Source organism: Rhipicephalus sanguineus, chromosome 1 (genome assembly GCF_013339695.2).
Source record: "Rhipicephalus sanguineus isolate Rsan-2018 chromosome 1, BIME_Rsan_1.4, whole genome shotgun sequence".
In the NCBI taxonomy this organism is placed as follows: domain Eukaryota; kingdom Metazoa; phylum Arthropoda; class Arachnida; order Ixodida; family Ixodidae; genus Rhipicephalus; species Rhipicephalus sanguineus.
In genome coordinates, this window is record NC_051176.1 from 247441176 (window position 1) to 247459365 (window position 18190).

At 42.9% G+C, this 18190-nt stretch overlaps 1 protein-coding gene across 1 annotated transcript; it reads right to left on the reverse strand.

Moving 5' to 3' along the window:
- Window positions 1-221: 221 nt before the first annotated feature.
- LOC119376486 (programmed cell death protein 5) lies at window positions 222-14715 on the reverse strand. The gene is made up of 5 exons (XM_037646297.2): window positions 14544-14715; window positions 13798-13906; window positions 10663-10754; window positions 8403-8474; window positions 222-336 (listed from the first exon to the last, which is right to left on the reverse strand). The coding sequence occupies exons 1-5, from the start codon at window positions 14607-14609 to the stop codon at window positions 292-294; spliced, it is 384 nt and encodes a 127-aa protein (XP_037502225.1). The 5' UTR covers window positions 14610-14715; the 3' UTR covers window positions 222-291.
- Between the last annotated feature and the right edge of the window lie 3475 nt (window positions 14716-18190).

Consider the following 18190-nt stretch of genomic DNA (forward strand, 5'->3'; position numbering starts at 1 on the left):
GGTATTTGCACAAAATTTCAAATAGGGATGTTAACATAGAATGCATACAGTTACAAGAGCAGAATAGAGAGTCTCGTACTACAACATTACAATATATATATATATATATATATATATATATATATATATATATATATATATATATATGACTCTGCATGTTTGATTCTACTTTTATAATCATACATGAAGAAGAAAATACAACACAGTAAGCATACAGCAGGCTGCATGAGCTATTGTTTATTACAGAAATGAGCAGATGTCAAATCTTTTACAAAAACCTTTATTCTTGCCTTAATATTCTTCATCAGAGTCCATGCCAGCCCTGCGCCTGTCAAACTGCAATGAAAAAAAAAAACACATTACCTTTCTTTGTATTAGAACAAAATGCTCATAATACATCACAAAAAACTAGGACAGGTAAAGTATAGGGATGGGCGAATAGTAAACTTGAGGTTCGAAGCGAATAGTGATTGGGTCGAATAATTTCGAATCGATTAGTTTGAATAGTACTGACCACATATTAAGAAAAATGAGCATTTTCATCATGACCCTTAAGAATTGGAACTAGGTATAGGTGAATGTCACTTTTTTGGTTTGAAATGAAGTGGAAGAAACCTTGAATAGTATAAAAATTTGAATAGCAGTAGGGTGCAAGTTATAAGTGGTAAAATACGTTACAATTTAAAAATTACCAGACTTAGCGCATATAAGCCCACATAACATGCTTTTAAACTTAAAAAAAAAAAAAGAAATATATGTACATTTAACCTTGAAGTGTGGCTTCGCAGCAGTGCAGATTTCCCCTGGATGGGTGGTTTCACGGCACAGCAACCAGACGCTGCAGTGAAACCACCTTTACAGGGAGTTATGTGTGGTCAAATATATACATATATTCGTTCATTTTGAATACTTCGAAATTTCGAATAATCTAAATTCGTATCGAAGCGAATTCGAATACTTTAATATTCGTTCGAATATTCGAAACGCCCAAATATCCGCCCATCCCCAGTAATGTAAAATGTAGTCAAACTGTCTAGAAATAGCTTGTAGCATCTTTCATTTTAAAAGTTAGGTGGCTCTCAGTAACTGTATGAAGTGCTTTGCAGCTCTACAATTTTCAGTATCAAAATTCACAATGTTTGTGAAACTTTAGGGTACACAAAAGCCTGTAGCAAGGAAGTCTCAAAAATTATACTCTAGAATCGCAGTAAACAAGCAATGGCTACATAAATGCACCATTTACAGACTAGAGAAAGTCCGTGTTAGTTGCAAATTGACATGGAGCTGATGTGTCAAAAACTACTACTACAAACAGCAGAGATTACAAGAGATGTTAGGTTAATGTGTAGGTCTAGACAAGTTGGCTATGAGTGTTACAGCTGCAGTGCACAAAAATGCAACACACAAAGATGAATAACTAACTTCCAACTGAAGGCTTTATTAGATTTGCAAAATTTAAAGATGCACTAATGTGAGATAAGGCAGACAGAACATACCTGCTGAATAAGATCAACAGCAAAACGAGAAAACTATACTTTGGGAACAGTGTGTGTGAGATGCAATACACATTAACACTACATAGGCAATGCAAGGAAGCCCTCTTTGCCATCACTCATCTTTATTTTGTGCTAGCCATGCCTGTTAGGCATCTTTCAGTCTGACTATATGCAACTGCTGCAGCATTTTCAGGTTATGTTATAAACAGAATTCAGTTTAGGCAACAAACTCCCTGCCATGTTTGATTTTATGCTTGCCACTTGCCTTTCTTAGGCATGAGATGGTGCACAGTTTTCACAGCTTATGTAGCGCTGACAATCACCTGAATGCTACCACGATGACCTATATTTTTTTAGCTTATGGGATCGATTACATAAGTAAGGACTAATTTCAACTTTGGCCTAATATCTTGTCCACCATCGGCTAACAATGCTTTGCAATACCTTATACACTGACTCAACTACAGACTGAATCAAAACTTCTGGACACAGTGCTGTTCAGAGGCTATTGTCTCAGTAAAGTGAGCTAGCATCCAGATGTGTTAATGAATTTTTATGTGCATTCTACACACTTATGGTTCACTAGGTACAGCCACAGTGAAAACGAACACCAAGGCAACGAGCACCCAGAGCCAGGCCACTAATGTGAACGGACATGTTCATCACATGTGTCATTTGTGTGAGTGTGTGGAGTCTACTGTTCCCCTTAGGACGCTCAACTCAGTGAGCAGGGAAGGCACCTCTACGTCTGGATTTTTGGACATGTTGGGAAGTGTGTCGCTACCTGGGCTACAGAGAAGAGAGAACAACCCCGAATGGGAGAGAATGTATTTAAAAAAAAGCAAGTGAATTGCCGCTCTCCCTTGTCCCCATTGCTTGCAGGTGTACAGACGCCACACGTTCTTGCTGTGCTCTTTCAAGTGCGACGCTCATCTGAAGTGATGTATTCAACTCCTGCTGTTTATTGTCACAGTGCCTCGTCTTCCCTGCCAAACCCTCCCTGATGATCAACATGGTTTGAGTTCCAAGCAGACACTGGTGAAGTTTATCCCCGCCTGTCAACAACATACTGTGCAATACCTCATTTCCGTCAGCTCATCAGCTCAAAGGTACACTAAAAGCAAAAGTTTAATCGACGGGCATTTTTAAAATGTCATTCCAGAAACCTTGCAGCATATGTTCCATGCCAAGAAAATGCTTAAAGGAGTACTGACATAAAAATTTTTTGTTGGCATGTTTTGCTGCACTATCTTGCTGGGGGTTTATTAGTCATAACATGGCACATCGCTTCCTGCAATGCACGACAGATAGTTAATTACAGTCTGTTTACTATTGGCCAGTTTCGGTTTAATAATAATATCTGGGGTTTAACGTCCCAAAACCACGCTATGATGAGAGACGCCGAGTGGAGGGCTCCGGAAATTTCGACCACCTGGGGTTCTTTAACGTGCACCTAAAGCTAAGTACACGGGCTTCAGAGATTTTCGCCTCCATCGAAAATGCAGCCGCCGCGGCCGGGATTCAATCCCGCGACCTTCAGGTCAGCAGTCGAGCGCCATAACCACTAGACCACCGTGGCGGGGCCCAGTTTCGGTTTGGAAGAGAGAGTACGACAAGCCACCCGGTGCAACTAACGCCATCTAGCGCGCGAAACGGCACACAGAACTGTGACACACAGAACTGTGACACACTTCTGCGCTGCCTGCATCGTCTGCTGCCGTTCTTTCGCTGGCTGCATGTGCTGCACTGTCTTCGTCGTCTGGTGGCACTGACTTTCTTGAGGCTTCCCCACTTTCCGCACGTTCGCCACGACCACTGGCTCGCGAGCAGCCATCGAATAGTAGCCTGCCGGCGCAAGCGCGACAAAAACGCAAGAGCGACTATGACGTCATCACACTAGCTGTGCCAGCTGAGAGCTCAGCTGCAGTGGTGACGTCTCGAAAGTTGGGGGTCACCTTCAGCTCATCTTCGGTGATGTCTATGTTGCAAGGTGCGACGTATAGTGCTGCATCACGCATGCGAACTTCAAAATTCATATAAATTACCTCTCAGGCTATATTCCCTGTTGAGATTTGGTAGATGAAATACACATGGTCACGGGAATCGATCCCGCAAGCTACCCTGGCCGCAAAATTTTGTGTCAGTACCCCTTTAACCTAAGAAAAAATTATATTTTAGGGGCCTGCATGGACATTTAGCACAATCCAAATTAAGTTCCCGTGAGTGAACAGGAGACTAGGATGTCGCATACACCATCACTGCCCTATAATGCTTAACAGGCCGAGCCAGTAAATGGATTTGGCCTTTTTTTTTTTTTTTACCTATCGCTTGTTTAGGTTTACTTGTTTATATTGGCAATGTTCTTAGGCGTGTTCGAATACTCAAGTTTCAAATTCGAATTGAATAATATCTAATCGAATAATTCGATTCGACTTTGGAATACACAGTATTCATACTCACGAATAATTCAACACGACAAATATTGAGAACGCAGCCGATGTTGAGACTTGGTTGGAGTAGCAAAAACTCCCCCTAATGCACATTTGTATTAGAGGAGGTTATTAGGCCTGTGCAAATATTCGAACAAATATTACAGTATTCAAATTTGCTTTGAGAGAATATAAAGTTTCCAAAGTTTCGAAGTATTCGAAATGAACAAATTGACATATTATACGGCATGAAACCTGCCTAAGAAGGTGGAAAAAAAAAACGTTTACATCTAAGCGCATTCAGAACTTACTGCACTGACTACACATCCTCACTAGAGAGACTAGAGTTATCATTAAGCAAGCCCTCTCTTGATGCACGGGCCCTGCTGGCTTTGAAGTGAGACGCCAGTATATCCTCTTTTTCGGCCCATTAAAACTTCGGCATCTGGAGTCACATGTGAAAATTTGGTCACACTAAGCCGCCACTGCTGCAACACCCGTTGAGAAACTCTAAACTTGAATCCCACCACGCAGTTAGTTTTTTTGGCATGGAGTATAGTAGCCCTCCTGAACGCTACTGAGAATGAGCATCGAAAGTTTTTGAGCCCATAGCACTCATGGCGGAGAAACAGAGTTTAGTTGCTCAGGAATGAGCTGACTCTTCTAAGCAGCTCTTTTCAAAGAGTGAGCGAGTCATGGCTCAGTAAAAGTGAGCGGCGACCTTTTTAGAGAGAAGAAGCGAATAACTGAACTGTAGCGCAGTGCCACTGTCAGATGAGGAGGAGTCGTTCAAGAGAGAGCCGGATCTTTAGAACCACTAAGAGCTGTCAGCTGTGTAAAAGCGAACCACCAAACTACACTGCAGCACCTCTATAAAAAAAGTCGTTCAGGAGTGAGCAGATTCTTTTGAGCCATTCAGTCAGATGCAATTCAACAGGGGCACACCACTGCCCGCCACCGTCTCTGATGGAGTGAAATGAGTCGCTCACAAGTGAGCCGACCATTTTGAGCTGCTCAGTGAGCGGATTCAGAAGGAGCGAATCACCGCTGAGGCAGTGGTCCCGTGGCGAGTGAAATGAGCAGCTCAGGTGTGAGCCAACTCTTTTAAGTGGCTCAGTGAGTAGTTTCTATCGGGGCAAATCACTGCTGAGGCAGTGGTCGCGTGGCAAGTGAGATGGATACTTAACATCGTGGTTTAGCGCTAAAGAAAGACAGACACATGTGAGAGACAGATTCTAGGAAGAAGCTGGAACAAATCAGCCCGCGAACTCTGGGAGGCGTATCATATAAAGAAAAAAGGTACTAACTGTGTTAGCGACACATCTATCTGCTTGTATAGAAATGAGATTAGGCTTTTTGATGTCACATGCCTGTAGCCTGATAAGTGGTGACGTCTTGTTACGCGTTCGTCACGTCTGCGCACCAGTGTGGTATTTATTCCATTGCAACCCTTGCAATAAACCAGTTGTTAGTAGCGCCTGTCCTGTCTCTCACATGTGTCTGTCTTTCTTTAGCGCTAAACCACGATGTTAAGTACTCACCAACTCGCCCAACAACAAGTTCTTATTAAGTGAGATGGAGTCACTCGGAAGTGAGCAGATTCTCCACTCAGTAAGTTCATTTCAGATGGGACTATCCACTGCCGAGGTGGCGACGCTAAGAGGACGTCATAGCCACCATGTTTTAAACACAACCTTTGCTGAATCATAAGCTTAGCCTTCAAGGCTTGTGACTATGAGAGGCAACCGCCGTTAGAATGCGAGCAGGGAGTGGTATATTGGAATGCATTGAGCTTTTTACAATAATTACTGCGGGAACCTACACCAGAGCAGGCCAATGCGTTGTCCGCGCAGGAAAACAATTGGACAAATATGGTCACTCTTGAGATGATGCCACCAGAAGGGTGCAGCAATAGAATGGTGTACTTTGAGCACGAAATTTAAACATGGAGTGCAAAACTTCCTGAATTTATTAAAGGGGTACTGACAGAAAATTTCGTGGGCGAGATAGCCTATGGGATCAATTCCCACGAGCATGTGTATATCATCTGCAAAATATCAACAGCGAATATGACTTTGAAGGTACTTTATATGAATTTTGAAGTTCGCATGCGCAATCCAGCACTATACGCCACACCTCGCGGCACTGACACCGTTGAAAGTGACTCGACAATGATTCCGCTACTTCCCCGACGTCACCACACTTCAGCAGGCACAAGTTATGATGACACGCTTGCTCCAGCAGACTACTTTTCGGTGGCTGCTCGTGAGTCCGTGGCTGCGGCGCATGCGTTGAAAGTTTTGTGTTTGGCAACACTGATTTCCCATTTCCTGTTTGAAAGAACTTCTTGATGTGGACCGTGCGAGAGTGCTTAACAGTTCTGTGTGCTGAAGTGATCGAGCATTGCACATGCTAGGTGGTGATAGTAGCACCCAGTGGCTTGTCATTTTTGGAGCTCTCTCAAACCGAACCTGAGACTGATTGGTAATGAGAAGCCTGTAATTAATTATCTGTCGTGCACTGCAGCAAATGATGTGCCATGTTATACATTGCAGCAAAAAAACGCGAGGCAAAATTTTTATGTCAGTACCCTTTTAAATAAAATGGTTTCATAACACAAAAATAAAATAATATGCCGAAATTAACACCGCAAACTACAGTAGACTCTCGTTAAATGGAAACTGAAGAGAGCAGGAAAATGTGTTCCGTTCAAACAGGAGTTCCATTTACTGAGAGATGAACAGGGGTGCAGAAAACAAGTGTGAAACCAATCTTGTCAGAAGCACTTGTTCCATTTAAGCAGCAGTTCCGATTAAGAGATTCCATTTACTGATAGTCCACTGTATTAGAGTGCATTAGTGAAATAAATAAAGCTGCTTGTGCGTTGTCTCGGCCTGCACGTTTCCTAAATCCTACGTTTGCTAGATCAGCGTTCCGGATCCCCTGCAGGCTTAGCACTTTCAAAATAAGAAATTGTTAAATGGTCACCAAATTTACAGTCGCCAACAACAGAAGAATGAACACAAGCTTCTCCCACAAAACTATGGTTCACCTGTCCTTCCCCTCTACAAGAGAGTCGAACAAGCTGGTTTTTGTTCAAAATGCAAGAACATTTTCTCGGCTAAAGTAAATACTAGGCACAATGGAAAATAAAAGTTCATACTTTCTGACTAAAATATTATTTTTGGCTATGTACTGGTGTCAGGATATGTCAGGATATTTGATAAAACTTGTCGGGGCACTCAAGTTCCTGATCCAAATCCAGTAACACAAACGTACATCTGTGTGGTGAAATTCGGCTATTTTAAACACGCAGAAGTGCTTGACACCACGAAAATGAGCTAATGTAATTGGATGGAGTGTCTGCAAATTCTTTTCGTGTGGGATGGCGATGACTGGGGGGCGAGCTTATACTTTTTCTTAGGCTGTAACAGACTATAGACAAAAAACACGCTAATTCCACTAATGTATGCACCATTTTTATCAAAACCAAACTGAACTTGCATCACACATGTTACAGACTCAAGTGAGTCAGTGAGCCGTTCAAATGAGCAGGTTTAGCATGGTGAGTGGAGTTGCTCACTGAAGTGAGTCATTTTGCCTATCTATAGTCTGTTACAACCTAAGAAAAAAATGTAATTTCTGAGCACAGAACCGCGGCGCGCCTGCCCTTCTCCTGTGAAGGACAGTCGTGGTAATCGGTTTCCACTCGCACTGTAAATACTTTCTCTCGGCTAATGTAAATACCACTACACATATTAAGGGTTAAAGGCTCATCGCTACTACCTAAAATATTACGTTTGGCTGAGCATCGATACCAAGATCCCTGACGAAATTTACCACGACGTTCAAGTTTTTTACCTAAAACCAGCGACACAAACATGTGTCTGTATGGGAAAGTCAATCTGAAGCACCCGTGAAGTACTTGAAGTCACGAAAATAAGTAATCGCTATTGGACGGGGGTATCTATGCAAATTCTCTGGGAGGAACAGTGAGGGTTGTGGGCGGAGCTGACATTTTTTTCTTTGGTTGTATGCAAGCATAGTGAAGCACAACGATGATCAATCATAGCACTATGTAGCGCATGGAAGTTGGGGAAAAAAAAAAGAAGTGCCAGGAAAGAAGAGCTCTTCCATCAGCTACCAGTACCCCCCTGAACAAACCACCACTTCTCACCACCAGGAGTGCCACTGCTAAATGGAACAACAGCTCTTTTATCAATTATCAACAGTGCCACGTACTTTTGGTATTCAATATTTGATATTCTTTGCCACTATTCAGCACTACACGATTCGAATTTGATTAGAGATGAAATTTCACTATTCGCTCCCCTCTAGTTTTTGTATATGAATGCATAAAATAAAAACAGTTTATATGACACACACACACACACACACACACACACAAGGAAAAGGTGCCTGGGAAAATTACTTGCACATGTGTGTGCTCCAAGCAATGCTATGAAAAAAAAAATACCTTCACGGTAGTTTTCTTGCATGTTTGTTCACTGACTCTTTCCAAAAGGTTGATAAGATTGGATTCTTGGAGCTGCAATGATGAAAATGCATTTAGTCTGGAATCATTTTCTGCAGGCTAGTTTGTTCATACCTATGAAACCTCACATTGGTGCACAAACACATGCAAACAGAAGCAAGGAAAACAAACACAGAAACGACCATGCATTCTCTACCCTGCGTGAATTGATTATACTCTGTAGTGTCTGTGTTTGTTTCCTTGCCTCCTTTAATATGTTTCTGCAGAACAAGTTGTCTCACAGCCAGGCCTTACATTTAACTGATGCTGCAAGCGACAATAAATCATCACAATGCACCCAATGCCCCTTTATCATAACAACACCCAGGGATGGCACAGGTAGAGAGTGGTGACCGCCTACCTCCAAATAACCATGATATTGCCCGTACTGGGTGCGAGTACACATGCTGCAAAATATTGACACCACTGTCATTTTTGCATGGAATGTTGAACCTTGCGACTTTGTTACACATCAGTAGTGCACACTTGGCTTGGTGAGACAACATTGCCAGAAGTATACCCTTTCATGTTCAAGCCAGTCAAACAGAAGATTTAACTATAGTCAGATACAACTTAAGAAGTCCGGAGAGGCCCCGCCCAAAGAGGCCCCGCCCAGACCGAAGTGCGGCAGCCGAACGCCTTCGCGGCTGAAGAAACAGTCCCACTCATGTACTTGGCAATGTTCTCCAAAGGTCATCTGGCTCATGACGTCAGTCTGGAGTGCACACTCATTGGTGCAGGCTTGTATGCATCTACCTTTGAGGAGGAAATGCCGTGGACTTCTCAAGATGTATCTGACAAAAGCACTTTGCAGTGCCACACACACAACTGAAAGGATCCGATAACTGCGTGACTCTATCAGAATTCCTTACCATTAAGAGCAAACTCTGGTACATTTACATTTACAGCCATGTTTTGAAAGCATGCCACCAGGCTTTTAACAACCATGGAATTTTAGGAGGAGCTAGTATATTAGCTAGCCTTCTGCAACACAGTTGCCTCTTCGAAAGTGTACACAAGAGTTCCACAAAATGATGTGAAAAACATAGCATTTTATCATATGGTATCCAAAACAGTGAGATAAACAACAAGCCTTATAGTGTAAAAATAACTGCAGCCACCAGGCAAAGCTGTGCAAACATAAAATAGAAAACATAGTGCCAAGTGTTGCTGAAGCAGGCACATAATGCAACTTCAAATATTGCTATATAGGGCACTAGTGACCAGAAATGCCATGGCATGTCCTTGCACCCAACATCAACAAGCTAAGTATTTAGCAGTGTGGTTTTCTGGGCCAGTTGGTACATTATGACAAGTGAAGGGTTCTAGCAAGTTTCAAACGAGAGCACAAGAAGAAAAAAAGGAAACGCACAGGACAAGGCTGGACTTACAACTGAAGTTTATTAAATGACAGTATTCCCTAGAACACCGGCACGCACGCGTAAAGAGCCAACAGCAGAATTATGTGAACATACTAACACCCCCCCTCCCCCCCAATGCAAGAGCAGGTGCCCTGGCATTGCCCCCAAGAATGTCTTTTAGTAAACTTCAGTTGTATGTCCAGCCTTGTCCTGAGCGTTTCCTTTTTTCTTCCTGTACTCCCGTTTGAAACTTGCTGGAACCCTACACTTGTCAAGCTAAGTATTGTTAGTCCTACTGGCTGGATATTATCACTGAACTAGTGCACACATTTTTTCATACTTTCAATAATGTAAAAAATGCAAAATTGTCAAAAGTATTCTTTCAAGTATTGAATGATTACTTGAAGATACCTTGGAAAAAGTGTGCCACAAAACAGCCAGCAAACTTTGTAATTATCGCTATAGACTTAAAAGCATGGTGCCTACCTATAGCTTGACAGCATATCCCCATCACCCAATCATTACAAAAATTCTGGATTTGTCCATGACTACAGAAGTATTTACATTTAAGTTTTCTAATGCGGCAATGTGTTTCAATAATGCAAAAAGCTTGTAACCTATTGTCGTAAAAGGAATGCACCAGAATTCACAGAATCAATCAGCCGTAACCATGACAAATTTTTCTGTGAACAATGAAAACATGCACAGTACAAAACAGTGCCATGTTTACATGCTCTAAGTCATGCATGAAATGTCCTACGTGGTATGAATCAAAGCAAAAGCTTTTGCGTTGTAATGCCTGTTCTGAAAGTGTCCGGTGAAAAAATTGAAAACTGATGCACCTTGCTTTGAATCTGTCCCATCTGGACCATTCTCACTATCATGTTTTCAACAAGGGCTGCTTTCTCAGGCTTGGCCAAAGCGATTGTATTCACTGCAAATAAAACCAGAATCAATTAAGTTATGGCACATGTGAGCAAGAGTCACAATCATAATGCCACATCTGGTGTCGACTGTACTAAATGCACTCGTGTTACATACATGCATACAGGAATGGTCAAAGTACATGCAGTGGGCCACCTCACATTGGACACAGAGCAATTTAGTGTCATTCACCAAGTCAGCACAGTTTTGTTATGATGAAATGGAGTGAAGAAATTATTGGAGGACACTGAACATTCCAAACCAATACAAAGAATATGAGATGCGCCAGTTGCCGTGGTGACTTAGCGGCTTGGTGTTGCGCTGCTAAGAACGAAGGTGCGCGTTCAATTACTGGCCACAGCGGCCACATTTCAATGGGGCTGAAGTGCAAAAGAACCCGTGTACTTAAATTCAGGTGCACTTTCAAGAACCCTATAATCGCGCAGTGGCTTTCGTATGTGAAAACCCAGAATTTAATTTAAAGAGATACCCTGTGGTAAAAAGCTTTGGATTAGTTTTTGCCACCTGGGTTTCTTTACTGTATGTACGAAGCTGGGTGAACACAAGTTTTTGCATTTTACCCCAACAGATGCAGTAATGGAGATTCAGAATCAAACCTGCAACCACAGGCTTGGCCATAAGCATTTGAGCCACTGCAGCAGATCTGACAGTACTATATAGTTCTAGTGCCGGGGCCCCAAAGCGGTTTGCACACGTAAGCCCTTGCATTCTTTGTATTCTCCTTGGGTGCCGCCCGGAGCACAAAGCTGCTTGGGGCCCCTGACACTAAAACTCTCTAGTGAAGAACTAAGGACCTCAGAAGCATGATCTTATTTTCAGTTTCTTACATAGTACTGCATATTGTAACCTAGAGTGTGAGAAGTTTTAGTGATATGGTACTTTCCACACAACAATGTAACTTAAATACAGGGTTTTATGCAAGCTGTTATGCTTTTATGAAATGCAATTACATTTTTCTTTAGGTCTACTGGTCTTAAAAGGGCCCTTCAACACTTTTTCAGGATGGTCAGAAAACGCTGCCGTTCGGTAGTCGAGACTCCTGAAAACACGCAAGCCAAACGTCATAGCCCAGCAGGCAGCCTGGAATTTACAATTAATTCTCAAAGCTTGAAATTGCTCACTCTTCTCTCAACAAATGATGCCATAAACCGAAATGACTGCACCATAGGCACAAAGTCCACGACCATTGGCTGATTTGAGCATTGTGAGCTGCATAGTTACCGCGAACGCTGCGGAATGCTGCGTCATGCCTACGTGCTTGCTCATGATCACACTGAAAGTAAGCTGCGCGTTCGAAGAAAAAAGAAAGTTCTAAAGGTCATGACGTGCGCTGATGAACGGACATAGCTTCTTGCCTCCTTGTCATGCCAAAAACATTCACTGGTTCTCAATTTTATGGGTGATGCACAGCCATTTTATTTTAGTTTCAGTATTGAAAATAATTTTTTGCCACCAACACAAGATCGCCATGTCAGAGCACGCCTACAGGCAAAGCTACAAGAGCACAATCAAATGAACATTTTTGGCGAATACACTGTCTTTTAGGGGTCCTGTGTTCGGCTTAAACTGTGAGAAAAAGGTGAGGAGAATGGCGTCGTGAAGAGTTCCACTTGCCAAGGCTGGCTATGTGATGTAATTCTGTCGCCTAGTTTACAGCCCCTTGCATCACACAAGGTACCATAGCAAACCTTGTGAATGTTTGCAGATGATAAGTGCAATGATTGATAGGTAATGGGCTACTGGCCAACTGAAAATTTCGGCACTAGAGAGGCAGCCATGAAAATAACATAGGCAGAGAAGAATCATGTGCATCACTACACTTGAGACTGCCAAAAATCCGTGAAAAGAAAGCAAGAGAAGATTTTGCTTGTTTGCTTGCAATATGTGCATTAGCATTGTCCCTAAAGCACAATGGAATAATAATAATTGTTGGGGTTTTACGTCCCAAAACCACGATATGATTATGAGGGACACAACAGTGGAGGGCTCTGGAAATTTTGACCATCTGGTGTTCTTCAACGTGCACCTAAATCTAAGTACACAGGCCTCTAGCCTTTGCCTCCATCGAAATGTGGCCTGAAGGTTGAATTTCGATGGAGGCAAAAGGCTAGAGGCAATCCTGCGACCTTCAGGTCAGCAGTCGAGCACCATAACCACTAGGCCACCATGACAGGTTAAAGCATAATGCAAACTTCCTGACCTGCGCAACTGACATTGCTGCTAATTGGAGTTTACTGCACTCTAGATGACTTTTTTTTTTGTTTAGTGCTAATTTTATTGCATGAAAAAAAAAGTAACTTTTGTAAGTTGAACGCTCTTTGTGTGTCTTTTCAGACTGTAAATGTCTGGGGCACTGCACTATTTCCAAGTACTAAAGCACTAGGTGCACCAATGCATTTCATTCAGTCACCAGTGGGCACACTGCCAAACTTGCTCAATGAGCAGAGCACACAGTACCACACTTTGAAAGGCCTTTCATGCAACACCACTATCACAGAACCCATTTCAGGAGCTTAGTACTGGGGGCGCCCTGCTAAATTCAAGGTCACTGATGTGATCCCAGCTGCAACAGCTGCATTTTGGTAGGAGCAAAATGCAGAAACAATAATTTACTTGGATTTAGGTGTATGCTTGAGAAGAACCAGCCGTCCAAAGTTACCTTTAGTCCCCTACTGTGGAATGCCTCATAATTATCGTGGTTTTGGCAAGTAATACTCCATAATTTATTTAATCCATTTTTTACGGCCAAGACATCTTGAGAGGCCATTCACAGTAATCACATATATCACATCAAAAAGCATTACATGCAATCAGTCTCCAAAAATTCCTTTCTACAGTTATTACAATAACTGCCGTGTGCAGTGGTCGTGACAAATAAAATTTTTTAGGCAACGGTAGTGTGTAGCTTGCTATTTTAAATAGGGTAGCGAAAACGTTAGAAAATAAAGTTATGCAAATCGCAGTGCCGGGAAAGGAATATAATATAGGTCGTAAAGAAAAGTGTGCTGTAGGTACTTGAGCACATAACTAACATCGGGCTCTTGCTTCCTGAGTGAGCACTTGATTCAAGATCCGATTTTTGAAGTCTTCTGCCTTTGCCTTCTGCTCGGCTTCACGTTCAGCATTTGATGGTCCATTCCCCTAGTGACAAGGAAATAAAAATTAATGCTGTTAGACTGACCAGGTGGCTGCTGGATTCACGATCCATGTAACCGACACGAAACCAAACAGAGCATAAAGAACTAAAAACAAATGTGGGCTCATGGACGCAAATTCACCTTCACTAAGTGACTCTGGAAGAGTGCGAATGCTGAAATACATGCGATAAAAGCAAAAACTTGCTCACAAGAGTAACCATAAGAGCGTTGAAGCTCTAAGCGACTTATGCGATAGTACAGCAAGTCCACCAATCAGTACTCAGGGTTCAGTCTACCGTTTGCTAGCACCGTTAAATTACACTCTGAAAGTGAAGACCCACACAATGACAAAAGAAATCTCGCTCAGCGCGTTTGTTTACACTTGTGGCGACAAACGCACGTGTCGAGAGCTTCGCCGTGGTAAAAGCTAGCAAATCATGAAAAAATCATTTGCACTGCATTTACCAACGCTTCCTTTAACGCAGCGTTGCGTGCTAATGTTGGGCAGGCGAAATTTAAAGCTATTGTCAGTTACGTGACAAGTTGGTAGTCCAAGCGTAATTTAATACGCCCTGCTATCAACGGCGCCGTTTGGGAGCTGCGCCAATCTCATAAGACATCGAATAAATGAACTGTCTTACGCCAAATTCCTTTTGAAGATCACCAAGGCGCCTTGCGCGAAGATCTGCTAGCTCTTCGTCATCCATAATCTTCTTTTGTCACTTCTTGAAACTCGGTGCTTACCCTCCACCCTCCACTACGTTCCACTCCCGAAGGGATTTTGAACAACTCTGGATCGCATCGGCTTCGACTGGAGCGCCACAGTGACTGGAAACAGAAACTACACTTTCCTTTTTCTCGGTTAAACACGCCAATGGCTTACGATCGTTGACGACTTTGGTTTTTATTCACTTAACCAGCATCTTTAGTTTGCAGTAAATATGCCAATACCGCTTCAGGCATCATTCTCGGTAGTTGACTCTCGGGTTCAGTGACCGGGATGGCGTCAACGTTGCGTAACCGTTGAGTTTGCTGATCTCCTTTTCTGGGAGTGCTCTGGACAAGCACCACAGAACGGCACAGCGGCACAAATACTTGAACAAGCGCTTGGCCAGGCGTTCTCGTAGTTGAAACACTGTGGGCTTTTCTCGCGAGCCGCTGTTTTATTCCAGCCAGTGAAGGGATTCATAAATACAATGATATTAGCATATTAGTACGCAGATGGTAGAAATAGGCATAGTAGAGCGTGTTGGACTAGCACGAAGATTTCGCTGCTGCCGAAATAATGCTTGCATCGCTGGCTGCTAATTTTACAACCTAGATAGCAAGACTGGCACTATTCATGGAAAAGCTGATATCGCTATGTACGCGAAGAACAGCACATGGCACTCCTGTGCCGAAACCTTCACAGAGAGTTTTGGCCTAGAACCCGCGACCAAGCAGTTTCATCGAACACTGAAAATTCATCCATGTGCTAATGAGGGAACTGGGTAAAAAATTCCCCGCAAAGAGGAGGGTGGTAAAACGAGAAACATTCTTGAGTATAGGGCACCGTGCATACGTTAGGAGCCGCCACAGTCGCGCGCTGCCTCCAGCGCCAAAGTGGCCACGGCAGCAGATTTGGCGGGATAAGGGAGCAGACGACGCAGGTGGCGGCAAGCCACTGCGCCGTGTTTTGGTGCTTCGCTCGAGGCGTTTTCTCTCCCGTTTGCTTCCAAAAGACGTCAAATTGTTAGCAGCTATAAGAGAGCGTAGCGTTAGCGCGTGTGCTTCTTTTCGCCAGACCTCGTGTATCCTCAGGCGAACGCGGCAACATAATATGCATGAGCTGGGGGAAGACAACGGAGGTGACGAGCCCGTTGAGCGAAACTGCGCACGCGTAACGCAGGCCGTCTCACTCACTAAACAATCGCAGCTTATAACCCTCGGTCTAACGCTGCAGCAAACTCGGCGGCCGCTTGAAACTGGCGATATCAGCCATTGCACTGTCACGACTGCTGAATGAAAAAACGCTTTCCATCGAACGGCCATGGCACTGCATTCGCTGCACTGACTTAACCAGTGCAGCCGAGTTCGTTGTCGCGGTTCGTGTTTTGCTGCCATGGCGGTGCAAAGCGTGCCAATTATTATTACGTTTGTATTCAGAGAGTTACCTGATATAGATAGTTTCTTCCGAGGAGCTAATCTGAAGAAGGGCAGGGACCTCCTCTAAGCGGGGCACGTTCACGGCGTCGTGAAAGAGATGTTGTTCGGCAGATCAAGAATCACGGGCAAATGCACCCCCCAGAAAAAAGAAATACCTCATATCCACAAAACTCACTTTTGTCGTCGAACGAGTACGATCCACCGTTCACGCCGATTCTGTTCATATTCTCTAAATGGAAACCGGTAAAAACGCGTGCCAGGATAATTCCTGTACGTGTTATTGCACCCAACAACGCAGCAATTATTCCTTGAGTTCGGCATTCCCACGAAAAGCGCAACCAACACAAAACGAACTGGCCGCGAAAATACCACATGCCGTCACAGCGGGAGCGTAGAGCCAGCAGGGGTGCAATCGCGGAGCGATGTTTTATGCTATATTATTCTTATCGTCCACCACTTGCGGCTGACTGATCGCGTTGATAACGTGGGCGGACCGTCGCTCTGGTCACTGGCCAAGTCCAAAAAGCATGAAAAGTATAGTCATCGTAAAAAAAAGGCATAGTTCCTCGATTTCACCGCAATGCGAGCGCGTCAGAGCACCCCGCCAAATCTGTGCTTCTTGCCGCTAGGGACGCCTTCACTCGGGCAGCGGAGTTACGTCTGTACGGAGCCTATATGCTGTTTTACTCATTCATTGCAAATCATGTGGCTGCCACAAGCTATTAGTGCAGCAAGAAGAAATGCATGCAACTCTTAATTAATCTCTTATGGGCATTGTCACCACGTCCAACGTATTGTTACATAACGCACGCGAATTTTACTCTGCATTATGAGATAACATTAATGTTGACAACCACGGGTCTGGCATTGCAGAACCTTCTTTTGTTTCAAAAACACCATAGCAGAGTCCTTCAATAACCATATCAACATCTAGGTGTCATTTTTTTATGCGTAAAAGGTAAGTAGTAAAGTTTTTCTACAGCTTCTGAAAGGTAAGTGCCATTAAGGCAAAGAAAGAAAGAAAGTGTATAAAATTAAAACAAAATGGTGTTTGTCAATATAGCCGCACTGTCTCAAAGCAACGAAAATAAAAATCTACCTCACTTTAGAAAACAGTATGAAAGCATAATCTAGAAGCAAGTATTCCTTAATTCTCTGCTATCTCAGTTGAGAGGACTCGTCATGCAAATATCATTTAGTGCATACGAATCACCTGAATTTTTGTTTGCTTACATTAGCTGGGTTCCGTACATATCTCAATTTGTACAGTCTCTTTTTGATCCGTCAATGCTAATTAAAATCACTAGGGTGATTCCTTTGCTATGAGAAAATTTCCCTTCAGATCCCAAACACCTTTCTCATCCAATGTAAATCATATGGTCTTAGCAAATATGGCATCTCACAAAACAGAGAAGAGTGTGACATTGGTACATTGTCCTATATTCCTGACTGGTCATTATTTGTCTTCCAGATTTTTTTACCATTAAAAAAATTTTTTTGTGTTACTTTAGGCCTTCATAAATTAGGGCTATTAATAGGTGCTCATAACCATTTTTTTTGTTTTTGTGTACTTCACTTACTGCATATAGCGACTCAAGTTCAGCGAATATGTAATAGTATACCTGTAGTGCAGATGAACTGGTAGGGGTATTCAAATTTTCCCTTCATCAGCCTTGATCATAGCAGCAAGATTTACTAGGCAATACATACTATTCACACACACACACGTGCGCGCACACGCTGTAAGAACTGTTCGTGCTGTCTGTAACAAATTCCTGTGATTATGACCACTTCGGCCCCTAGAAAGGCTATAATCTGTGCCAAATAGGAAGACTTAAAGCTGCAATTAATAGGTCATGCTGTTGTATGTTATCTTTAATCTCTTATTTACACAGGGATGGCCTGGCACCCTCACAAGTTATTTCTTTCTTGTAGGAAAAACGAGACAATGAAACATTGTTTCATTTTCAGTTGCAAATTATATCAAGACAAGCCTCAGAAACACCATTCCACATAGTACTTGGATTAGATTTAACTAATCCAAGTTTAGTATCTTTGGGCATAACAAGGTGAAAGCTTCAGCTGAGTTGGTTGTTCATATTCAAACTGGAAACAGCACAACGTACAAGGATGCCTCTTCTGC

Coding starts and splice junctions, on each gene's coding strand:
- LOC119376486 (XM_037646297.2), bottom strand. CDS start 14,609: ATGGATGACGAAGAGCTAGCAGATCTTCGCGCAAGGCGCCTTGGTGAT. Junction 10,755..13,797: donor TCAGGAAGCAAGAGCCCGAT/GTTAGTTATGTG, acceptor TTTTATTTGCAG/TGAATACAATCGCTTTGGCC. Junction 337..8,402: donor GCAAGAAAACTACCGTGAAG/GTATTTTTTTTT, acceptor TTTTCATTGCAG/TTTGACAGGCGCAGGGCTGG.